Source organism: Coenobita brevimanus, chromosome 93, assembly GCF_032717465.1.
Source record: "Coenobita brevimanus isolate Jiangsu-jjx chromosome 93, ASM3271746v2, whole genome shotgun sequence".
NCBI classification, from domain to species: Eukaryota; Metazoa; Arthropoda; class Malacostraca; order Decapoda; family Coenobitidae; genus Coenobita; species Coenobita brevimanus.
Window position 1 is genome coordinate 22,286,634 of NC_137046.1, and position 26,805 is coordinate 22,313,438.

At 41.8% G+C, this 26,805-nt stretch overlaps 1 protein-coding gene across 1 annotated transcript in view; it reads right to left on the bottom strand.

Annotated features, from left to right (window-relative positions):
- Window positions 1-26,805, bottom strand: part of Ir8a (Ionotropic receptor 8a) — a 180,433-nt gene that overhangs the window by 128,984 nt on the left and 24,644 nt on the right. The window contains exon 3 of the mRNA XM_080282267.1: window positions 860-1,063. Coding sequence (XP_080138393.1) covers window positions 860-1,063 — 204 coding nt within the window. The remainder of the gene's footprint in view (window positions 1-859; window positions 1,064-26,805) is intronic.

Consider the following 26,805-nt stretch of genomic DNA (forward strand, 5'->3'; position numbering starts at 1 on the left):
CCTCAAGGCCGAGGTTGAAGCCAGGGCCAGTCATAAGGGCGGAGGCCGAGGTTGAAGCCAGGGCCAGTCATAAGGGCGGAGGCCGAAGTCTTGAAAAATGTGACCTTGAGGCCAAGGCCACGAGCTCGAGGCCAGGCCTCAGTCCCATACCTGATCTATCTAACTACGGTATCTATCTATATGCCTGTGTCTATCAATCTATCTATCTTTCTGTCTCCATCCTGCTTTATCCACCCTGTCCATTATTGTTAGAAGAGAAAATAAATTTCTCCATTCATCTAGTAACTATTTTCTTAAAATGTCCCACGCTCATGAGCCGTAATATTTACAGCCATTCCAGAACATCCAATTCAGTCTTTACAGATCGCTTCATTAACTCTATACTCTTGCATTCTTGAGACAGATGTGGTCCATCGTACCAAATGAATGCTTGGGAAGTTTGGTGTTACAACCCCAAGTTCATCTGAATGTAAACCTGGTGAACTGCAAGCTGAAGTGGTCTTTTCCTACAGTCCTCCATTCTTCTTGCAGATGACAGAGGAAAACTGATTGATTGTGCAACCGGGCAGCAGAGTCGTCTGTATAATATATCTGACCACCACGTGAAGACTCCCCTCTCTAGTAGCCTTGGGAAGTGTAAGTCATATAAATGCATGACCTAGTATTCTTGGGAAGTTTAAGAGTCATACTGAAATGCCATATGCAGAGAACGGAAGGAAAAATGGTGGATAAGAAACAGATATCACGGAGATGGATTATGAGATGGGATTCAAACTTAAACTTGAAATAGTATAAAAACAATAATTCAGCCTGTAAGAAGAGGCTAACTGTCATGTTCAAAGTAACCACTGTGACTGACGGGATTCGGAGTCGAAAATGAGAGCGGCATCTGTGGCGTTGCGGCTTTGGAGAAGTTGGTCGGCGGCGGCCATCCACTGGTAGTTTGATATCTGCACCCTTACGTAGGGCAAGCCGAACTGATCACTGGTGTCCCGGGCGTAGGTCCAGCCACCAGCCGTCACGTCCAGCACCACTGCAGCCCCGCCAGCCAGGTGCTGACATACTGTAGCAAGAGGCAGAGAACAGACTGTCAATTAAATTACATATACTGTATGTCAAATGCTGATGAGTGAAGAAAATGAGAGAACTAGATGGATCACAAATATTATGCCATGCATGTATAAAACAAAATGTTTGTTCTGAGTTACGAAGAATGATGGTAATGAAGTTAGGGTCAAGGAACTGCAAACAAGTGGATTTTGAAAATATGATGAGTGCAATCATATAATGCATGACTAGGAAATCTAAAGTTTCATGTGATATTGTAATGACAGAGATTGAAAGAGCTGTAGACTAGAAACGGAAACGTTAGAATGGATACCGGTACGGAAAAAAAAAAAAAAAAAAAAAAAAAAAAAAAGAGTCCAGATGGAAGACAGAATAATTTGGGATGAGGTGATCAAAGGGATTAGTAATGACAAAGAAAAGAGAAAGGTTATTGGTAAATTAGGAGGAAAATACATATACACCATTCTGGAAATGGGGAACTTTTTTAAAAGGGTACATAAACATCTGAATGGATAGTGTAAACAGAGGAGATGCATAGGGTGTAAATGGGAGAAATATAAAGAACGGATGAGGAAACTGTTTTGAAAAGGCAATGAAAGAGAATGACAGGACCAAATTGATACTAAATATGAACAGACGGTGTTGTAAAAGAGAAGATGTGGTTCCGAAGAATGTGATCACTGGAAAAATGAAGATTGTAATGAGGAGGATGAGTGGGAAGGTGGCAGGTGTTGAGGAAACATATGTAGAAACGACAAAATACATGGATGAATGCAAAATGAACTGTTTATGTGAAGTCTGCCGGAAAGACTGGATGAATGGGGTTGTATTTTATCGGTGGAGCAGAAGATGGCTGTGAATGTGACCTTGTACGAAAGTGGTTCCGGTGAATGAAATGCTATCGTGGAATATTCCTACCAATTGCTGTAAAAAAATGAATGGGTGTGTTAAAGTACAGAAGATAAAGCAGACACGAGATTGTCTGGTGAGTGATGAGGGTGGCGTCCGGTGTGATAAGGAATGTTTAGATTAAAACTATTCAGCGTAACATTTAATGAAGAATGTATGTGAGACGCACAACAAACTAGTTAACACTTTCGATCATGAAAATTAATGAAAACATTAACCTGCAATGATCATGGAAGATGATAAGTATGCGTGCTATTGATTAAAATCTGCCATATAATGTAACTATATTTTAAGAAGGCAGTGATCCACGTGTAGGAATAAACGGATGGTTTAATGGACGGATCAGTGCCGGTGGTGTTGTGATTAATATTATGTGTGATGTTTCTGTTGCTCTTCAGGATGTGCTTATGGAAAGATGGCGGAAGTAAATAATAAGAGCGATGGAAAAGGAAGTGAAGCTGGTACCGATAGTGAAAGGTTAGGGATGGAATTTCTCAAGTATGATGCGTTCAGATGATCCTGTGCTGCTTGCTATCAATGAACAACACCTTCTATAGGCTGATTCAGAGTTTTGTAGACGTCTTTGAAAGGAGACACCTGAGTAAATGTACAAAAGAGTTAAGTCATTGGTGTCGACAGAATATGGCGATTCAGTGTGTTGCTGAATGGAGAGAGACCTGAATAGATGGATGAATCCCATTACCTCGGTGCACTGGTATAGAAGATCAGTAAAGAATGTAAAGAGGTGAGAGGTTCTGTTCAAGGAAGAAAAGTGGTCGGTGCTATGATGTCCTTGATCTGAATCACTGGACTGAGCACAGAGGCTTCAAATAGACAGCATGAATGTTCACTATTGCCCACATTAGTGTAACTGGTGAGACTTTGCAACGGCACAGGTCTGAAAAATTATACTGATGATGTTAAGAAATGTGTGTGGATTACGCTGAATGGAACAGTACTTCGTGGAAGATGTGTAGTACGGAAGTCTACTGAGCAGAGGGTAGACGGGAAGGTACTAAAAGGATAAGTATAAACAAAGAGAATGAATATGAACAGCGTGGTAAAATGACTGTATATAAGAAAGCCTGAGGATAGAAGGAGGTGTGAATAGACAAGAAGATAAATGTATATGGTAATTGAATGTGGAAGAAAGTGTGTTGCGGAATTTGTGGTAGCATAAAAATTATCAAATGCTTAAAATGGACGGATGAGGTACGAACATTTACAGAGATGCACATGATAAGGGTTGCACTTTTTTTTGGGGGGGGGGAGGGAGGCAAGCAACGGGATAGCTCTACTCCCTAAGTGTTGTGAATACTTTTTTTTTTTTCTAGAGCTAATGGATAACCTGTAAAGTCAAGTCAAAGCCTTGAATGATAAACTAATAAATGTGACCCATTGACTGCGCGCTGCGTTGGTAGTTTTCTACTCCTGTGCTTTCCCCTTCGTTATTTTCAATAAATAGCAACCTCATTTATTAGTGAGAAAACTGTTAGGATATTGATGCTGATGTATGTTTCTTACCTGCGTCTTAAGACTCCAGCTATGTCAGAGCAGCGACTGCATAGTTTCTTATTGTTGCTGTTGATGATGCTCATATTGTAAAGGAAATCTCTTATTTAAATCATTACCACAGACTACAAACATAACGGTCAACCTACAACGTGCACTGAAAGGAATTTAGCTAACAATGACAGAAAAGAACCAGCATGATAAATGGATTAAAGCTGATCAGAAAGGACTTGAAATTACCTTAATCATGTGTGAAACATGTGAGAAAACATAATTAGTCTTGACTGGACAGAAGTGTCTTTGGATGGCTGGAAATTGTCTATAGATCATTTTAAATTTAAGAAGCCTTTGTGGTACAGTGGTAAAGTGCCCGTTTTCGTACACTAGAGAACGAGGGTTAGCTCCCCGCCCGGGCACCCCTCATGTCTTCTTTGGCGGACATAAGGGGTGCTGTGGTTGAACCAGTGTCGCACACTATAAAGTATGCTTGCACCGAGTAGGCTTACACTGGCCGATTACACTTGGTTCACAGACCATACACACATCCAAAGCCACTCCAACACTCGAGTCACACTTACAAGCACTTCTCACCCTACATACAATCTCTACCAGACAGCCTAAGCCACTTGGTAGAGATACATAGGCTGTCTCGTCCCCACTTCGGTTGGGATAGGCTGGTCCTGCAGTGGACACTCAAACGGCTGATGATGATGAAGAGTTTTCACGGGGTAATGGGAACCAGTTCAGATTATGAGTAATACACAGACCATTAATATACCCATCTCGTTCAGCAGACTATAAGGAGTTCAGTGACAGAAACATAAAATACAACAACGGCTAAACAAGTGAGAAGAGCAAAAAAGAATCCGCTGAGGATATGTGGCACAAGCTGTGCGAAGAAAACACTCATCACACCAGAGTTCAGTAAATTCCATCTTAAACGTAATCAAAACCTTACGCATTTAAAATAGCCAGAAGAGGTTAAAATTCATAGAAAACTGAAAATGTCATATTTTGATCACTCAACCCGTATTTGTCATCAGTAATTGAGGTAGTGATTACAACGTACACGTAAGTATGTTGCAGGTTCAAAATGGCATTCGGGTGTTCGCACCAAAACAACCACAAAAAGCTTTACTCCTATGGGCTTAAAAACTTTCACTATTTAAGTGCAGACCTTTTCACAAAACCCCGCTAACCTTCATGACAGTCGCAAAGTCGAGTTCTTCTTCTTTCTTTCGTTTTTTTTTTTCTTCATCAGTCATAAAGATATACACGAGCGAGTTATACACACAAACGGGAATGTTTCTTTTCACACTTAGAGCAGCATTTTAGCAAGTTGTAGCCAAAAATATTCTTTAGTACTCACGGCCGTATGCTTAAGCAACAAGTCGAGAGGCCTTACATTGGTCCCTACTGTACGCACGAAGAAAACGACAAGCAAGCCCTCAATTATTAGATGGTATGCTGAGACAGCATGAAGGGAGATGGGGTGGTTGGTGGCCCTGCGTGCCCGAGGAACAGCTGGTATGTCAGAAGCACTACCGTGGGAGTCGCCGTGACTATTCTTTGTCAAGACGATGTCCATCAACAGTAAAACAAGACGATTTCCCCCCATTTTTGATATTAGATATTTGCACTTGTTTGTGTGTATAATTTATAAACTTTTACAACAATATACTTTTCAATCAATACTTTTGATATAAATATGAAAACTGGGTATTCTTTTGGGAGACGTAGGGCCACCTCTTAAAAAAAAAATAATAATAATAATTACCTACCCTTGACTTGATTCAGTGACTTTATATAGGTGTACAGAAGTGTCTTTTCTAGTATGAAGAGGATCCATCAATAAACAGTGAAAATATAATTGCAAAACGGGTGGGCTAGGCTAGATTAGGTTAAATGTAGTTAACATAAAATAGGCTAGGTTAATTTGGTGTAAATAAGGCTAGGTTAAGTCACTAAAATTTAGGTTTGGTTTGGGTAAATGGGCACTGGTAAAGGTAATTTCACTCACAAATGGCGTTCTAAGAAGGCGTCCGTCTGTCGTCACTCACAGATTTGGACTAATTCGGTTAGGTTGGCATAAAATTGGTTAGATTAGTCTAAAATAGGTTAAGCAAGGTTAGGATAAGTAAAGTAGGGTTAGGTTACGAAAATTTAGATTAGGATTGGATACATGGGCGCTGATAAGAGTAATTTCTCTTAAAAAAAGTCTTTCTAAGATGGCGTCTGTCTTCACGCACCGTAAGATAGTGTCCGTCTGTAAACATTGCTTATAAAAACGCTTTTTACCACTTTTAAAAGAAATTTAAAAAAAATGAAACTTGAAAACGCAATCGGAAAATACTAGGTGAATTTCATGAAGAGCTAAGGTAAGGAAAAAAACTGAGAAAACTGCAAAATAAGGTGGTCCTGTGCGTCTTTAAGGGTTACCATGAATTATGAATTGGATGCTACTGGTAAAAATTTGAAAATTGTATTAGAAAGAAAAGAAAAATATAGTTTGCAGTGCCTGAGATTAAAACGCTAAGATGATCTGATACTTTCACAACGCTTCAGAGTTTGGCCTATGTGTTATGAAGAGTAACTTTCTCGTTATAGACCGTATATCAACATGTATATCATTACCAATTGCACTGACTGAACGTCCGACATTCAGTTAAATTATATGGATAATGTATAAAAATGGTTTAAACAAATCAGTCTGAGGATCTCACCCTACTATTAACTACTGTTTAAAAAATGATAGTGCGTGTCACCAGAAGTCACCACCAGCGCGGATCAGGGCCCCGACTTGTCCTTGATCTATTACTCCGTAAGGTAGACCGCAGGATTTAATAACAAATAATTCATTTGCAATGCGCACTTGCATTGTATTATTAGCATGTTGAAATATTTTATATATATTAGTTACATTATTCTATGCTTTCTGCATGTACAGGGCTACAGTATTACTAATAATTAAGTACAGAGTTTGCGAAAGCCTTAGCATACTTCACTTTAAAAGTTTTAGAACAACTACAAACTCAGTGAAGTCTTTCTCCGTTTAAACTTTCAGCTTACTGCTTAGATAGGGTCCTTAGGAAAGGCACTGCATTAGCTTTAAGTATACGGCCGTCAGACCTTTTCTCAGAATATGCAAAACTCCATGTCGTGTCGCCCCATTCCACGTTAGCATTTTACCTATACTGTATCAATAATCGTGGTAGCGATTATATCGTGTAGTTAAAAGTAGCTTTATGGTATGGCTATGTGCATTTGGTAGCTACTTCCATAAAAAGTCATAAACTAGGAAGAAGTGCATTCTAAAATGATTATTAAAATATACTGATGGAAAAGGTTCAGAAACAAAATAAGAGTACAGCACAGAAACAAGAGAGAACGTGGGATGGGAGGAGATTCAGTGTTCAGTACAGACCCACTGGGGCAGCTGCATTCCACCAATTACATTTTTTTTTTTTTTTAATGTGGAAAATATAAAACCTCCCAGCCCAAATGCTCCCTTATTTCCGTCATCTATTCACCTTTTGATTCAACACTTTTCAGTGCTACATCTTAATAATAATTCTATAATATAATTTTTGCCTTCTTATTAATAAGTGGGCTGGGCATGATTCAGAAACAATTTAATGAAAGCACTGATGTATACAACTGTCAACAGAGCGTCCAGTGAAACGAATTTCATCCTACACGTACATATTTGTAAAAACTATCCGTGCCATATGCGGCACCTTTGGGAGACTAATTTCGTCGACTGCCAATATAAAAAAAAGGGGGTGGGGGGTATAATCCTTTTTTAATTCATCTTCAGACATATTTCGTCCTTGCAGTTAGATCATTTGTCAGTTCATTTGGCTACTCAGCTTTCTTATCTAGGTTTCCCAAGTACTCATTCACTATATGAGACCATCGTTTTAGGCTTCTATGCGCCCTTCCACCAAGAGTCCCTCACATATACCAATTTTTATCACCCTATAGTTGCGGCGCACGACTCTGAGGTTGTCATTATCGTACCCTGACAACCTACCATTCAAAAGTGCGTCCGATTTCGTATCATATTATACACGAATCACATGCGTCTCATATCATACACGAAATCAGATGCACTTTTGAAAGGTAGGTTACCAGGGCACCAAAATAACAACCTCAAAGACGCGCCGCGACTCGAGTCATGTCCAGTCTCTTCTTCATTTGACCATTCAATCTAAGCCAGTGGTTCTTGACTTTTTAGTCACGTTTCCTCTGATGGTATCATAGTAAGGTGGGGCTACCCCCATTCCGACTGTGAAAAAAATGGGAAAGAAAATTTCGGGTTATTTTTGTATTTCTAAAGAACTCTTGCAAAAGATATCATCTCCCAACCCTAGTTTCTGCCTTTAATATATGAGATGGGGTGATACGGAACTTGTTTTGAAAATACTATCAAATCACACAAAATTGATGAAAGTGTGTTACCCATCAGAACGCCGAATTACCCCTATAGAGGTAGTTGCCCTCAGGTTAAGAACCTCTGATCTACACACATCCTCTTATACTGTTTGATCAATAGGCTTCCTTACTCAAGTCATTCCTGATTTTGTACGTTCTTATTCTATCTATCCCTCGTGATCAACATACAGTCCTTAACGGTCCTTTTCCAGTATTATCATTTTTTTTTTGTACTTTTGTATTTTTTTTTTTTTTTGTATCGAATTGAGACTTTCATGGCACCAAGTACTTTACCTTCTTTTGTCACTACTTTCCACTTCATTTTCATATTCCCCTCTTTTCTGTCTCCATACTAAAGGTACTTCAAGCCATTCACTATTAGGCCTTTTTCCACTCGTCGAAGTTGCACTTCGTGAATCACCCTCTCTCTCAATAATCATTCCATTAACATTTTAAATGTCACTGCTCAAAGGCATCAGCTTCGACATCACACACCTCTGTGTCACTCCATCAATAACACAGAACCATTTAAACGTCCACCTACTAATGCACATGCTTAACTGTCAACATTCTTTAAAGCATTCACCAACTATCCTTCCATATCACAGACACCCTTCCAAAATTATTTGTGTCCGCAACGTCATATGCATTATCGAGGATGTCATCACAGGATTTTTCCTTTATATGCCAAAAACATATATTTGATTAACATGTCCCCTGCCACTCCTGAACTACACTGTTCAACACTCAGCGGACATCCTGATATCTGATATCTGTATTAACCTCTCTGCTGCTATAGTCCTTCATTTGCCGTATCTGCACCAGTCAGCAGACTTAATCCAATTCGGTTACCTTTATATTTGTGCAAAAGTACAATCATAGACTTTTCACACTCCATTAGTAGAACTCCAGTCATCCACACTTTGTGGCATATTTTCTGTAAACAGGGGAGTAGGTAGGTAGTACCAGCTGATCAGGGCGGTACTCCCGAGAAGGATGGGAATGCTGTTGATAGGGAGAGCTGGAGCTCCTGTTTCACTAGCCATCACGATATCTCTTAGCTCTCTATTTTCATTGGATACACTACTTTACATGCGTTTTACATTCCACACAACATACCCCACTACGTCACAAGGGTTGACACCAGCAAGGGCATGCAGCCAGGAAACTTCCTCCGCTACCTAGTGGCGAACCTGGGGGGAGGCGTGGCACGGGTTCCACCACCATAGTTCTTCAGACCAGTGTAGGATGGGGTCAGATCTGTGCCAGAGGGTACAGGGCACTAAGGCTTCCAGGCTGCCACTTCCGCCCAATAGATAAGGGTCCAGACTGGGCATGTGGGCGGCACTTGTGGTTTGTCTCCCTTTTTATAATCCGATAATGACAAGAATGAGAAACAGAAAATGCAAGCCTGTGGAAATCAAATCACTCAAGGGGTTCTGAGTGACTTCATGGAATGAGAGTAGTTTGAAGGGTAGAGTCGAGGGAGTAGTTGAGACGGTGAGTAGGAGGCGGGTGGATGTCGGTTGTATACAGTAAGTCATGTATAGGGGAAGGTCAGTAAGGATTATTGCCGGGAAGGACTGTAGGTATAAGTTATTTTGACAGGAAAGTGTAGACAGATAAGGTGGTGTGAGTGTGGCAGTGTGCTGATCAAGGAAAAATGGGTGGAATATATCATGAATGCAATGAGAGTGAATGAAAGGATTACAGCAGTGAAAATATTGCTGACAAACTCACAATCTCGATTATATCGGCATATACTCGTACTCCACATGATGGCTTGGATGATGTAGAAAAAGATAGATTCTGGGATGATTTGATGCGTGTGATTCGTGGTATGGGGGATGATGAGATTGTAGTTTTGGAAGGGGACTTGAATGTTCATGTGGGTGAAGCAGCTCAAGAATATGAAAGGGTACATGGGAGATGCACAAATGGTAAGAGAAATGTGAAAGGGGAAAGGATACTCGAATTTGAGGAGGCAATGCATGATTGTGTGCAACACTCATTTTAGAAAAAGAGAGAGTAGGTTGATTACATATGAGTCTATGAGGAATAGTAACCAGATTGGGTGTTTCCTGGTCGGGAGGACCGGTAGGAGGTTGGTGAGGGATGATACAGTTCTAGGGAGCGAAGAGTGTGTGCAGCAGCTTTATTTAGGCAAGAAAGGAGGAACCGAAGGTCAGAAGCCTGCAAGATTGTTTCCTTTACGAAAAACACCAAAATAACAGAGAGCCAAATTCATAATCCGTTCATTTTGAGTTGCGTGAACTCATCATAGGCAGCGGAAAATACAGGCAGAGGGAGACAGTTTCAGAGACGGCCAGTTGCATACATGAAAAACTAGGAGTAATGGTTAATCATGCATTTGAGAGCTGGACAGAAAAGAGATGAGAGTTTGTTGCCAGACAGGTGCTATGCACCACCATAGTGATGAAGGGATGCATGCAGACAGTTCAGAGTAGCAGTGACCATTGAACTAGTTATAGAAAAGAGATAATGATGCAACAATGTGGCAAAGAGACAGCGGTTGAAGGGAGCCAATATGAGGAGGAGAGTTAATGAGACAAAAAGCATTTGATTCTACCCTGTTGAGAGGACCTGTATGTGGGAAGCCTCCCCACACATCAGAGTTGTACTCTACACAGCGGGGGGGGGAAAAAACGTGTATAAAGTCAACAACTGTGCAGAGGTAAAGATGGCACGGAGTCAGCTTAGCACACCTAATCTCTTAGAAGCAGATTTAACAAGAGAGGTAAATTGATCTTTCCAAGATAAATCCTGCGAGAATGAACCCCAAGTATGTTTAAAGATGATGCAAGACTGAGTTGGATATTGTTAAATATTAGAGAATACTCGTGCGGAAGATTTTGTCAGATTGAAAGATGTACGAGTTGAGTTTTTGATGCATTAAAAACAACAAGATTACATTTACCCCAATCAGAGATATAAGCCAATACTGACATTTGGTGTGCCATAGCCTCATCCCTTGGTTGTTGAAGTACTGCTGATATGGACACTGCGGGAAGCAAATGGAAAGATGAAAGATGGAGTCATCAGCGTATGAGTGGACAGGGTTAGATGTACAACTTAGAAGGTCATTGATGAATGAAGGCAAGAGAGTTGGTGATAGGACAGAGGCCTGAGGAACACCACTACTGATAGCTGTAGGAGCAGAACGGTGGCCGTCTACAACAGCAGCTATAGAACAACCAGAAAGGAAGCTAGAGATGAAGGCACAGATACAATGATAGAAACCGTAAGAGAGCAGATTGGAGGTTAAAGATTTATGCCAGATTTTACCAAAAGCCTTTGAGATGCCAAGTGCAATGGCAAAGCTTTCGTCAAAGTCCCGAAAGGAGGATGACCTGGATTCTGAAAAGTAGGTGAGAAGATCGACAGTAGAGCGTCCCTGATGGAACCCTTACTGACGATCAGAAAGAAGGTTGTGATGGGAAAAGTGACTTAATTTTTTTTTTTTAAGAGTAGATTTAAAAACTTTTGAATTACAGGATGCTAAAGCAACTGGGAGACAGAGATCTGGGAATGGCCACCCTTCACTGGGGTAGACTGAATGAGAGTAAACTTCCAGCTGGGAGGAAAGATACAAGTTGACAGACAAAGGCAAAAGAGTTTACCTAGGCAGGGCGTAAGCACAGAAGCACAGTTCTTGAGGACAACAGGAGGAACACCATCAAGAAATTTTAACTTCAGCCATAAGGAAATCAGAGGAGGGGAACAGCACCGGAATTGTCTAAGGCGGAATTGGAGGAGAAAGAGTAAGTGAAGTTTGCTTTATCAATCAAAGAAATAGCTACAGAGCCATTAGAATGGAAAAGGGGAGAAAAGGATGATGAGGTAAAGTTGTCAGAAAGGTTTTTGGCAAGGTGCCAAAAGGTGCGGGAAGAACTTGAGTTGGAGACTTCTGAACATTTACTACGAATGAAATTATTTTTAGCTGAGTGAAGAGCAGACTTACCACGATTCCGGGCAGAAACATAAAAGAGATGAGACTCAGGGGTGAGTTGGCTCCGGTACCTTTTGTAGGCCTTCTCCTTGTTGTGGACAGCATTAGAACAAGGGTGATTAAACAAAACGTTTTATTGCACTGGTCACAGGATATGAGATTGGAATGTTTGCTTCCATCCCCGAAAGAATAACCTCTGTCATGCATAAAGCACGCTCAGATGGCTCTGCGCCATGGAAGCAAATCAAAGGATTTCTGCCTGAGGGTCTCCCAATCAGCAGCTCCAAAGTGCCACAGCTTGCACTTCTTGGGAGGGTCCACAGGACTTGCTGGAGAGATAGGACAGGTTAAGGTGATAAGGTTGTGATAGGAGAAGCCCAACGGAGAAAAGATTAACAGCATAAGCAAAAGGATTAGTTGTAAGGAAGAAGTTAAGTATGTTGAAACTCTTTCCAAGGCGGTCAGGGATATGGATTGGGTGCCGTACAAGCTTCTCTAAGTCACTGAGAATAGAAAAGATTTAGGCTTGTTCACCAAGTGAATTAGTGAAAGAGGAGGAGAACCAAAGGTGGTGGAAATTTCAGAAAAAGAAGAAATTGGTAGGATGTGCTCCACCATAGATTTATGTTAGTCAATGAATTTTTCATAGTCAATAGAATTATGGGATAAGTGACCAGCCCAAATATATGTAATCTGAGAATGACAGGGTAGCCGAAACCATAGAGTCGAGAATTCAGAAGAATCGAGTTTAGGAACACGAGAGCAAGGTATGTTGTTGCACATATATACACAACAACCACCTTTGGCTTTCAGATGACCATAGAGAAAGTAGGAGGATACAGAGATGGGTTTGCTATCAGTCGCCTCAGACAGTTGAGTGTCGGTGGGGAAAAGAAGGTAAGGGTCAGAGGAGGAGTGGTGGTGTTTGACAGAAGGAAAGTTAGAGGAAAGGTTGCAAATGTTTCAGAAATGAAATAGAAATGAATCAGTGGTTCCACACATTTCGTTTGGTCGTCACCGGGAGAGAGACAGTGTTAATGAACAGCACTGAGCTCTCAAGAACAATCCATTGAGAGTTACTTATTCAGTGTGTGGATGGACGAGGGGCCCTCCAAGACAAAGGGTAGTATGGCGGTGGGATGAGTGTGTAAGAGCCGCTGTTAAAGAGGAAAGACGATTTTTACGGGAATAGAAAGGTGGTGGTAACAGAGAAATACTTGGCTGCCAAGTATAGGGCTGGAAAGAATGCGTCCAGGGCAAAATCTGAGTCTTAAAGATTTTTGTAGATAACCTAAGTAGCGTTGACAGAAAGAATAAGGTACTTAAGGTAGTAATTCAGATGAAGAGGAAAAACAGGGATATCATAGGCAAGCACTGGTTGAAGTTGACGAAGGAAAGGTTGTGGTGGACAATGAGGATATTAAAGAAGCCTGGAGAGAGCATTATAAACAATGAGGAGTTTGATTGGAACAAGGAAGGTTTGGAGTCAACAGATCCAGTGTTTGGTCCTTGGACTTTGACTGATGCTCCTACTGTAAGCAGGACAATAGGCAGGATGCAGTTGAGGAGGGCGGCGGGAATGTCTGGGTTGATTAATGAATTGATGAAGGCCTCAGCAGATATAGGAATGGGTTTAGTTGCTAATATGATAAATACGTTTATATCTGAGTGTGTTATCCCAGATAGCTGGCTGAAGAGTTTGACTTAATGTGTACAATAGAAGGGATGATCCCATGGAAAAAGGAAATTATAGAGACATACAACTTTGAACAATATAATGAAGGTAATGGAGAGTCCTAGAATATATGATTTGGAAAAGAGTGAATGTTGATGGGGTGCAGGTTGGGTTTATGCCAAGGAAAGGGACCACTGATGCCATATTCATTGTCTGACAGCTTCAGTAAAAATAAATAGGAGAGAAAAGTTAGCTGTTCTTTATTTTTGTTGATTTGGTTTGGAAAAGGCCTTTGACAGAGTCCCTAGGGAGGTGGTGAAATGGGCAATGAAAAAGTTTGAGATCGAGGAGTGACTTGTTAGAGTGGTTATGGCGGTGTATGTGGCTGCTCATACCCAGGTGGGAGTGAATGGAGACGTGAACGTTGACGTGCATCAGGGGTCAGTCTTGAGCCCATTTTTGTTTATTGTGGTGCTTGAAGCTCTCTCACGTGACTTTAGAAATGGACTTCCATGGGAGGTGTTGTACAGTATGCTGATGAGTTGCTGCTGAATGCAGAGAATGATACGGAGCCGGAGGAAAGATTTAGGAAGTAGAGAAAGGAAATGGGGCACAAGGATTTGAGAGTAATTAAGGATAAACCAAAAGTGATGATATCTAGGGCTGGTGGCAAAGTGGAAGGAATGTGGCCATGTGCTCTTTGCCACAAGAATGTGGGAAGTAACTCCATCCTGTGCACTGTTTATGACAGGTAGGTGGGTGCATAAGGGATGTAGTGGTATTCAAGGTAGACTGCGAGATAATGCTGATCTCGTGTGAACGGTGGTTGGGGAGAACATGAAGAGAGTGCCAGGAGTGAAAGGGTTGATCTTGCTGAAGAGTCTCTGGAAAGTGTAAAGGTGTGGGATATATTTTCCCCCAGAGCAGTTGCGCTCTCTAAATTTATCATAGTTATCCCTGGTTAAAGGCAGAGGATGTAGAGACTGTTGTTAATTATTCAAGCGGTTTTAATAACCCAGAAACGACGTTCTCTTTAATAATTCTTGTTATTGATAAATTAAATGCTACTGCATTTAACCCCCGTGGACAACTATGCATTGTAAATACATGTAATTATGTGGTATTTTCCACTGACCTAAACTGCGTCTGCGCGATAGGTGACGTGGCAAGCAGGGAAAGATTCCCCTGTTAAGGCAGATGTGGAATTAAGATATTTACATAGTTAAAGGGAATAATTGGTCTAACTTTAGTTTAGTGGAACTAAGATTAATTTGTTAGATTTGCCCTGTACATATCATGATGTAATTTAACTGTATTTAGTACTGTAAATAATTAAAAGTTGGCAACCTACCATTCTATGAGGGAGGTAGAATTGCCGCGTTCACTCACTCTGCTCCTAGCTCTCGTGGAGTTAGCAAGGTTGTACATACACACCATAAGGACGCTTGCTTGCCCAAGCAACTATACCAGGCAGCCTCATCGTCATCGGTTAACGATCACTCCCTCTTCATATAGCTAAGTAACCGTTACGAATTTGCCAATTCAAGGGGGGATTAGCGAAGAGATTGATTAGAAGATAGTATTGTAGGTGAGTTAAATTTAATTTACGTTTCACCTAACTCTATGAGACTTGTTTGATTTACTTAGACAACTTTAGGGAAGAGTAACGACCTACGAGTTGTGTACCGAGAAAATTCTTGCATAGCGGTGTCCCGGCAGGGATACCGACTTGGATACATTAAACATTTCTCACATTTTGGTGCCCAGAAAGAGGGCCCCGATTTGTTTAACAGAACTACTCAACATTTTTCACATTTTTGGTGCCCCGACCGAGTGAGGAAAACCGATGTGTGCCGAGGCACTGAATGTGTTTAAAGTTGCTTTTGTGGGGCACAGTTTACTACCACGTTCGGTTGAAGTGGGAGACGTGGACGTACGTGTCTATAGAGCTCCGGGAGGAAAGGCAAGCTTTTTCTCTGAAGATGAAAGGCTGAATGCCGTACTAGACTGGGAGCATGACCGTACGGTCCTTTTCCTTGGAGGAAATGATATCCATGAGGACGTGGAGGTCAATGAAGTTGTGGAGAATATTTTAGCAGTGGTAGGAGCCATAGAGGGCTCTTGTAAATCCTCAGTAGCCATAACCCTCCTCGAGCCAAGGAACCTGCCATATGGCTCTCCAGTTTGTTATGGAACATATAAATTAATTAGCAGAGCTGTAAACCGAAAGTTGCAACGGGCCAGGAAGGGAAGGGATTTCATACATTTTAATGCCAAGCCCTTCCAAGCAATGTTGAAAGCTGATGGTATACATTGGAACCGTCATGGTAGGGAAGCGGTTCTGCAGAAATTTATAAATTATGTAGAACATAAAAAAGGAGAGTTCTATGCTGTACAAGCTATGGGTGGGCCTATGGAGTATTGAGGTAATAAATTCTGAACTCGGGGAATATGGGTGTTTTGGCAATTGAGTGTGGGGATGAAATAAAACCCTAGAGGTTTAATAACCCTTGGGGATAGGTTGAAATTATAGACCTAATCCCTACACTCCTCAAAATTAAATGCATAATTAGCTGAGCTGTAATGTATATTACGAAATTGGGAGAGGGGATAATTTGCACAATGAGGACTTAATCCCTACCCTCTTCAAAATTTAAAATAATCAAATCATTACTAAGTTGAGGTAAAATTGTGGTTGGAATTCATAATTAAATTATTAAATTAGAACTCCGTCAACATGTCTGTTTCTTTATTGCAAAGATCTTCTAGTAGTAAGGCAGGATGGGTAACTAGAGCCATAAATGATTGTAACCAGTCGCTGGACCAAATACCTCTGTCCAAGGAGAGAATAAATAGTCTCCTAAATATTCTGAAAGATCGATGGAGTAAGTATGAAGAGAGTTACATAACTTTAGAAGCGGCTATAGTAAAGGCTGAGAATAAGGAACTCTTAGAGTCAGAAACTACGAAGTTTGAAAGCAAATTAGAAGAATACTTAACTGTAGTGAAGACACTAGTGTCAAAATTAGCTGACACTGCCGCGGAAACACAAGTTGTGGCACAGCAGAGTAGAACTGTGTTACCACATATAACGCTTCCGGAGTTTGATGGGGAGCAGAACTGGATATCCTTTTGGGATCAGTTCAAATATTTGGTACACGATAGAACAGATCTCCCTAAAGTCACCAAACTTACGTATTTGTTAGGACAGGTCAAAGGAACACCATATCAACTGATAAAAGAATTACCAGTAGAAGAAAATAACTATGAAGTGGCTTTGACCATCCTTAGACAAAATTACGAAGACAGGGAACAAGTTAGAAATCATTTAGTAAAGGTTCTAATAGAATTACCCACGCCTAGGCACGATTTTGATTCCTTGCAAAAATTTAGAATTGCACTGAGTTGTAATTTAAAGGCCTTAGGTACTTACGAAGATATTAAGACATCAGATTGGGTGCTTTCAAGAATTGTGTCCTTAAAGCTACCACCGAAAACCAAGGATGCTTTGTATGGTAGGTACCAGAAGGATAATTTCTCCTGTGAAGAGATAGAGGAAGGCTTGATGCAACTCTGTAAACATTTGCAAGGAACATTAAACACTACTGAGGTCAAACAGAAGACTGAAGTAAAGAAAAAACCCATTAACCAACTGATTGGGAAAGTTAAGTCAGAGAAGACTAAGTATGTGCCTAAAGAAGAGATAGGTACTTTCCTTAGCTCCACAAAGGCCGAGGATAAGGTATTAAAGATCAGGAATAGACATGCTGAGGATATTAAGGAAATAAAACACTTCATGGTAAAAGACAGGAAAGTTTGTGTCTTTTGTGGTGAGCAACATTCCAGTGTATCTTGTCAACAGTTCCCTGATTATGCTTCTAGATGTAGGGAAGCGTCAGGAACTGGGGTGTTGTATAATCTGTATGAACTCCGAACATGCTGCCGCGGACTGTAAGACTAAATTAAATCTTTGCTTTAAATGCAAAAAAGATCATCATCATAGTGCTTTATGCCCTAGGATGAAAATTGAGGTTCCTAAACCTGCAAGCGTCAATATGACAATTGCAAAAGGGAATGCTCCATTAGTAATGCCAGCTGCTGTACCAGTAGCAGATGTGAAAGTATTGTTTAAGAAGAGAAACCAATTAGTATGTACCCTGTTTGATACGGGTGCTCAGAAAACTTTCATTTCTGCAGACATTGTGGAAAAATTAAAGTTACCAGTTATCGGCAAGGTAAATCTAGCCATTACAGGATTCTTAACAACTTGGAAGGCTTAGTCTTTTGATTTAGTTAGACCTGTAATACAATTAGGCAGATATAAATGCCGTATAACAGCAGCTGTGTTTGATAATATGGAGACAAGTATATACATAAAGAGCTTGAAGGAAACCTCTGATCATCTACAAAGCTCAGGGATAAAGTTGGCTAAACGGAATGTGGAATCGGATACAGTGGGTCCCATAAAAATGATAATTGGTTCTGGTTATTGTGGAAGATTCCTACATAGGACTTTCAAAAGGAATAAGGTACAGTTGTTCAAGAGTCCAGGAGGTAACCTTATTATGGGTCAGTTGCCTTTTCCAAAACAAGTTAAAGGAGAGGCCAAACTAGTAGACTCAGTCTTTGTTACCCCCACACAGTCATTGATGGTAGCTAGAATAGGTGCAGAATTAGAACCTACTCAGATAAATGACTTGTTGGATGAAAACATTGAACCTGTACACAAACTGTGGGTCCTAGACAGTGTAGGTATACACTCTGAGGAACCAACCCCTGAAGATAAAATAACATTGGACTTGTATAATCAGTCTGTGGAATTTAAGGATGGACAGTATTGGGTAGGATTACCACGGAAACTAAACCATTCTGAGTTACCAACAAATTACCAAGCAGCTAAAGCTCAGTTAAATTCTCTTCTAAGAAAGTTGAGAGATAAACCAGAACATCTGACCCTATATGATAATATTATAAGGGATCAATTGAAGAATAAATTTATAGAAGAGGTAGAATACCCTGTTAACCACAAAGAAGGACACTACTTACCACATCATGCTGTAAGCAAAGATTCAGTAACTACTCCCATAAGAATAGTATTCAACTGTAGTAGTAAAGCGTCCAAGGGATCAGCTAGCTTGAACGATTGCCTATACTCTGGACCTACACTAACAGAGAAGTTAGGGAATGTGTTATTAAGATTTAGAGAGAAACCTTATGCTTACACAGCAGACATTAGTAAGGCTTTTCTCAGAATAGGACTGAGAGATGAGGATAGGAAATTTACAAAATTCCTCTGGCCTCATGACCCTCAAAATGAGGATAGTCCAGTGAAGACTTACTGTTTCCGATCGGTGCTCTTTGGCTCTTGTGCTAGTCCTTTCCTACTTTGCAACACTTTAAAGCATCATTTTGAAAATGCCAAATGTCCAGAAATAGGGCAGGCTTTTTATATGGATAATTTGCAAGGTGTTGCTGATACAGAGTCAGAAGCTTTGAAGGCTTATGAAGTAGCCAGTTCCGAATGTGGGAAGGCAAATTTGCCGTTACAGAGCTGGAATACAAATGCACCGCTTTTGAGGAATAAAATACAAGAGGACTATCCAGATTCTGACATTCCCAAAACTCAAAATGTGTTGGGTCTTAACTGGGATACAACAGCCGATGTAATAAGTTTGAAACCAATTAAGTTCTCTGATGTCACTCTCACCAAGAGGTCCTTGTTAAGTCAGGTTTCCAAGCTATTTGACCCATTAGGATTTGTTAGTCCTATAGTTATTAGGGGCAAATGTTTAGTACAGGAGGCTTGGCGAGAAAAGTTAGACTGGGACACTGAATTAGGTGAGACATATGTGGAACAATGGGAACAGATTAGAAAGGAGTTTGAAACCACATCAAGCATATGTATTCCCAGGAAAATAAACAGTAATGAGAAGTCGCACTTACACATATTTTGTGATGCTTCTCAAAGGGCCTATGGAGCAGTAGCTTATTGCGCAACAGGAGAGGATAGTAAGATTATTATGTCCAAAGCTAGAGTTGCGCCAATTAAAGAAAGAACCCTACCTCAAATGGAATTGGCTTCCATAGAAGTAGGAACTAAATTGGCCAGGTATATAACTACTACTCTTGATACTCAGTTTGAGGATATTTACATATGGACTGACAGTGAGATTTGTCTTTACTGGATAGGGAAGGAAGACAGTAAAATTCCTTTCGTCCGTAATAGAGTGAAGACTATTAAAGAGCTGTCTTCCAAATTTAATTTCATGCATGTGTCCTCCAAACAAAATCCAGCTGATCTGCTCTCGAGAGGTTCGACCGTAAGGAGACTGATCAAAGATAACTTGTGGTTTAAAGGTCCTAAATGGTTACTCACTAAGGATTGGCCTGAACAGAAACAGTACAGTATTGCTGAGATTAGTGTAGTGAACTTGGATCCTATATTACCTGAGCCAGAAGTAATTGACATCAGCCGATTCTCGTCAATAAGACAACTTCTAAATACTACTAAATTGGTTGTTGAATTTTTGAATTAAAAGGTGGGGTTTCAGAAATTAGATCCCCTAGACTACTGGCTGAAAAGAGTACAAAGAAATTCTTACGGGGAAATATATAAACTTTTAGGCCAAGACACTGGAAAAAGGAATAAGCTGATGAAGAATTTAGGCTTGTTCTTAGACGGAAAAGGTCTGATAAGATGTCGAGGCCGATTGGTAAAGGCTGACTTGCCCATCCAAACCAAACATCCCATTTTATTACCTAAGAGTGGATGCTTTGTACAACTTATTATAAAGGAAGCCCATGATTCCACTCTTTATGGAGGTGTACCGCAGACCTTAGCCCAAATTCGGGAAAGGTACTGGATTCCTAAGGGTAGACAGGTTATTAAAAAATATCTCAAAAACTGCATCATTTGTAGGAGGTATGAGCAGCGACCTTATATCTACCCAGGACCACCAGCCCTACCGAAGGATATGGTGAACATAAGTCGGCCCTTCCATATAACAGGAGTGGACTACACATGGGTTATAACTGTTACGGGTGAGGAAGCTCCCCATAAAGTTTACATTTGTTTATTTACTTGTGCCTACACAAGGGCAGTCCATCTAGAACTAGTGGAAGACCTAAGCTCAGAGACATTCCTCAATGTCTTTTGCAGATTTGCCGCTAGAAGGTCTTGTCCTGGTAAGTTAATAAGCGACAACGGAACTAATTTCGTTGGAGCATCACCCTTACTGTTGAACATAATGAAAGACCCAAAGGTTAAGTCGGCGCTGGGAATCCGAAATTGTATTTGGCAGTTCACAGCTCCAAGAGCTCCATGGCAAAATGGATTTACCGAAAGAATGATTGGTATTGTCAAGAACTGCCTGAGGAAAACATTACATAGAACTTAGATCACGAGAGAAGATTTAAGAACAGTAATAACTGAAATTGAAACCAGGATTAATAATAGACCTCTGACTTATCAAGATGACACTAGCGACTCGCTAGTGACCTTAACACCGGCTCACATGTTATATGGCAGGAAGCTCCATCCGATGCCTTGTGTGGATATCCAGGAAGAAGTTGATGATCCTAACATAGAAATTAATGATTTAGGACAACACCTTCGGGAGGGATATCAACGTCTGAAAAGGGTGCTGGATACATGGAATAGACATTGGAGCGAAGAGTATCTTTTGAGCCTACGAGAGAGGTTTTATGGAGCTCAAGCTGCCAGCAACAAATCAGTTATTAACATAGGAGATGTGGTCTTAGTGAAGACTGAACAGCCAAGATCCCAGTGGCCATTAGCTAAAGTGATCTCCACACACCCAGATTCTGAAGGGGTGCTGAGACTCTTAAAAATAAAAATGCAGGGGACATACCAGTATAAAAACTATTGATAAACTGGTACCCCTTGAGTTAGCAGCCACTCCGGATCCAGAGAATGGTGAAGATCAAACGGGTCAAGAGGCGCGACCTAGTAGGGCTGCAGCACAGGGTTCTCGAGAACTATGGAGGGAACTCTTGGCTAAGGGTCATATTACATGATACAACGTATCATTTTCCGCCGGCCCCAAAACTGTGGGAAATATTTTCCCCCAGAGCAGTTGCGCTCTCTAAATTTATCATAGTTATCCCTGGTTAAAGGCAGAGGATGTAGAGACTGTTGTTAATTATTCAAGCGGTTTTAATAACCCAGAAACGACGTTCTCTTTAATAATTCTTGTTATTGATAAATTAAATGCTACTGCATTTAACCCCCGTGGACAACTATGCATTGTAAATACATGTAATTATGTGGTATTTTCCACTGACCTAAACTGCGTCTGCGCGATAGGTGACGTGGCAAGCAGGGAAAGATTCCCCTGTTAAGGCAGATGTGGAATTAAGATATTTACATAGTTAAAGGGAATAATTGGTCTAACTTTAGTTTAAGTGGAACTAAGATTAATTTGTTAGATTTGCCCTGTACATATCATGATGTAATTTAACTGTATTTAGTACTGTAAATAATTAAAAGTTGGCAACCTACCATTCTATGAGGGAGGTAGAATTGCCGCGTTCACTCACTCTGCTCCTAGCTCTCGTGGAGTTAAGACTCTGCTCCTAGCTCTCGTGGAGTTAGCAAGGTTGTACATACACACCATAAGGACGCTTGCTTGCCCAAGCAACTATACCAGGCAGCCTCATCGTCATCGGTTAACGATCACTCCCTCTTCATATAGCTAAGTAACCGTTACGAATTGGCCAATTCAAGGGGGGATTAGCAAAGAGATAGATTAGAAGATAGTATTGTAGGTGAGTTAAATCTAATTTATGTTTCACCTAACTCTATGAGACTTGTTTGATTTACTTAGACAACTTTAGGGAAGAGTAACGACCTACGAGTTGTGTACCGAGAAAATTCTTGCATAGCGGTGTCCCGGCAGGGATACCGACTTGGATACATTAAACATTTCTCACATTTTGGTGCCCAGAAAGAGGGCCCCGATTTGTTTAACAGAACTACTCAACATTTTTCACAAAAGGAGTTTTGTTTTTGGGGGGACATATTATGTGCTGGATGTGGGGCTGGAGCTAACTCTATGACTAGGGTAAGGAGTGATTGGAGGAAGTTCAGGGAGCTGTTGCCTCTCCTGACATGAAAGGGCTCTCCCTCCGTGTTAACGGATCCTTGTAAGCGGCATGTGTTAGGAGTGTAAAGCTGCATGGTAGTGAGACCTAGGCAATAAAAGAAAAGGATATTTGTAGGCACTGAAGTACAGAAAGGACAATGTTTAGATGTATGTGTAGTGCGTCCTTGAATGCGAGGCATGGGGAGGGGGCTAGGATGACAACTGAAGAGTTGAGAAGAAGAATGGGGCGGAAGTGTATTGTTGTTGTGATGAGAAGATGTAGACTGAGATGGTTTGGACATGTTGAGAGGATGGAGGATGACAGTTGGGACCAGAAGGTGAGAAGTGTGAACGTCAGGGGCAGGGTTGCAAGAGGCAGACGGAAAAATAATGCTTGGGGCGAGGTCATTGACTGTGCCCTCAGGATAAGGGACTGAGTAAGGAAGCTGGCAGAGATGGAACAGCGTGGAGAGTTGCCATTAGACGACCAAGGCCGACGCATGCAAGTATGTTTATGCCTTTATAAATGAGAAGAATGACGAACTACCCTCGTTCCACTATATTTTATCGTTTCTACGTATATCTCACCCATGTTTGCTGCCTTTGCGTTGGTAAGCCCTTTCACATTTCTTTACTATCACTGACATTTCTCGAACGCCACATTCTTTCATCATGTTACTGTTAATTTAGAGCACCACCTAACTCAAGTCATGCTAAATTCTCTTCTTTTCTTGTCATTCTTACTGATCATTTTTTCAACACAATTTTTCAGTCTATCCATTTTTACCTGCAGCGATAGCCACCAAGTCAATGAGTGGTCTGCATACTTTTTATTCTTCTTCTGCTTCTGCCGGATTTGTTAACCCGAGGCATCCCGTCAACGTATGACTACGTTGCAACATTATGTAACTGCCAGTCCCATCGACGTACTGGTACGTCGTGCAATTGCAAGGTTCATAATTTTCACAATTTTCAAATCTCCCGCTTGATTTTTGGTACGTAGGGTCGCGCAACCTTCCCCTACCTGCCACCAGGTGGGGACACACGGTGACCCCGCGCGACCCCCACTCACCCTCGGCTCGGTCACTCACCTGTTAGCAGTGACCCAGGTCAGACATGGCACACAAAGGTCTCTCGGAGGAGGAAATCTAAGCCACCCTGGACGCCTTCACAGATGACAGTGATTCGCCACTCGATGACGAGGTGGTGGACAAAGATTATGTCCAACCAGAGGAGATGGAAACAAGCAGCAGTGATGAGGAGGTCCCGTTCCCCAGGAAGCAGCACTACGTGACCTATCGTGCTGCTAGAGAGGGCCAGCCTGCACCAAAACAGCATGCAACCACCTCCAGGCAGCCCCTACATGATGTGGAGCCCGATTTCGAGGACGAAGACAGAGCCGTGGGACGTGCTGCCACATGGTACGGCCGTGAAATTATCACTCATCGCACACCACATCGTCCTAGCAGGTATGGGCCTAGTGTTTTGTTTGGGGAGGGTGGAAGTGGTGTGGAGGGAGTGGGGAGTCAAATCGAAAGTTCTGGGGTGACAACTGAAAGTGAGAGTGGCGGGAGTGAATCATCGCTCTCCCGTGGTGGTGTGAGGCGATGGGGCGTATCACATGGGGCAGTGAGGGTGCGTGATGTATCACGTGGTGTGATGATGGAGGGGGAAGGTGAGGAGGAACCACTCCCCAGCACGTCTTATGCTCCCCAGTATTCCCAGACTTCCTCCCCACAGCCCCCTGATGTTCCCCAAGGCCGTAAGGGTAAGTGAAAGGGGAAGGGTAAAGGCCGAGGGAAGAGGAGTGCGATTGGGGAAGCCCTCCGCACTGCTCCTCCCCAACCTCCCCCACCAGCATCTCCTCCCATCCCGACGAAGGCGACAATGGGAATGATGGGGGCGAGGGTTATGTGAATTGGAATTGGGAGGATGACAGTGATTTTTCTCCGATCATTCACCCCTTCACTGAGCAGGGGCGCGCTGGCTGCACGACTCCAGGAATTCACCGTAGTTCCACCAGGCTGGATTTTTTCCACCTGTTTTTCAGTGAGGGTTTTGTGGAGCAAATAGTGGAACAAACCAACCATTTCACTAGCAGCCAGCGCCGTGAGAGTGAAAGACTGGGCACAAGGAGCAGGCATTCCATCATTTATGATTACCCTGTCTCCCTTGCAGAAATGTTATTGTTTTTTGCCCTGGTACTTTTGATGGGTATTGTACGTAAAACAGAATTCCGGCATACTGGACAAGGGACCCTATCATGCAGACACCAATATTTGGCAAAATTATGAGCCGTAATCGCTTTCAGCAAATTCTAAGCTGCCTCCACTTTTACGATGCTAATGATCCTGCAAATGCAAATGACACAGATAAGATGAGGCGAATTAGGATGGTTTTTGATCACCTACGGCAAACATTCCGTTCCTCATTACCTATACCTATAGAGACCTTGTCATAGACGAGAGTCTCGTGTTGTGGAGAGGCAATATTTCCTTTCGGCAGTACATACACAGCAAAAGGCACCGTTTTGGGTTCAAGATCTTTGTTATGTGTGACTGTAGGACTGGTTATGTGCAAGACATAGTCTTGTACACCGATGCACAGACAGACATAATAGAGGATCAGAGGATTGGACTGTCTGGAGCAGTGGTAAAGACAATGATTGAAGACTACCTTCATTGTGGTCACGTCCTTTACCTGGATAACTGGTACACCGATGCACAGACAGACATAATAGAGGATCAGAGGATTGGACTGTCTGGAGCAGTGGTAAAGACAATGATTGAAGACTACCTTCATTGTGGTCACGTCCTTTACCTGGATAACTGGTACACCGATGCACAGACAGACATAATAGAGGATCAGAGGATTGGACTGTCTGGAGCAGTGGTAAAGACAATGATTGAAGACTACCTTCATTGTGGTCACGTCCTTTACCTGGATAACTGGCACACTAGCCCTTTTCTCGCTCGTTATCAACACAGGCATGACACGGGAATCTGTGGTACCGTAAAGGTGACCCGGTGTCACATGGTCAAGGTGGGGCGGAAACTAGAAAAAAATGAGGTGGTCTTCTTCCAGGCTAATAATATCCTAGCTACAGTGTGGAACCACAACAGAGAAGTCAGCCTATTGTCCACGGTTCACCGCCCCTTGATGCACCGTACAGAGTCCGTGGATTACCGCAGCGAGAGGAGGCGCCACATCTGGAAACCTGAGTGTGTCCTTGATTATAACATCAACATGTGCCTGGTGGACCAGTCAGACTCCATGATATCCACTGTCGAGTGTGCCAGGACCACGATGAAGTGGTACAAGAAGCTCTTCTTTCACCTGCTAGATATAACTGCCCTCAATTGCCACCACCTGCACGCCATGACAACAGGAGTGCAGGAAACCTTTGAAGGGTTTGTGAGGGAGCTTACACGTGAGATTTTTGCAAGGTATGCGGTCGAGAGGCCCCAGCAACGCACACGCACTGCCCCTGCCGCCCAAACTCCCCTGAGAATATCCGCCCCCCATTTCCACACTCCTATACCTCCCCAGCCAAATAGACCTAGGCCCCAATGCAGGTGTCATGTGTGTGGCAATTCCCGTGTGAGACCCACCACTCAGAGAAAAGACATCCGCTACCAGTGCGTAGAGTGTGACATGGGTCTCTGCATCCACCCTTGTTTTAGTGAGTATCACACCTTGATGCAGTTCTGATCAGGTGTGAATGCGATATGACGCTCATACTCAGGAATAAATGCGACATACAGACGCTCAGTGTAATTATAAGGCCCGTAGATATGTCAATAGTAGTATGGAAGTGGAAACGGGTGTAATATAACCGGAAAATTATTATGTAAGTGAATAAATATATTCCAAGTGAAAACATTCCTAGCAAGTGCGAGATTCTGACACTCAGTGGAGTAAATAAGGCCCTTTAATATGTAAATAGTTGTATAAAGTGGAAACGGGTGTAAGGTAAGTGGAAAGTTATTATGTAAGTGTATAAATATTACCTAAGTCGAAACATTCCTAGCGAGGGTATTTTGATGCGATATTCTGACGCTCAGTGGAATAAATAAGGCCTGTAAATATATAAATAGTAGTATAAGGTGGAAACGGGTGTAATGTAAGTGGGG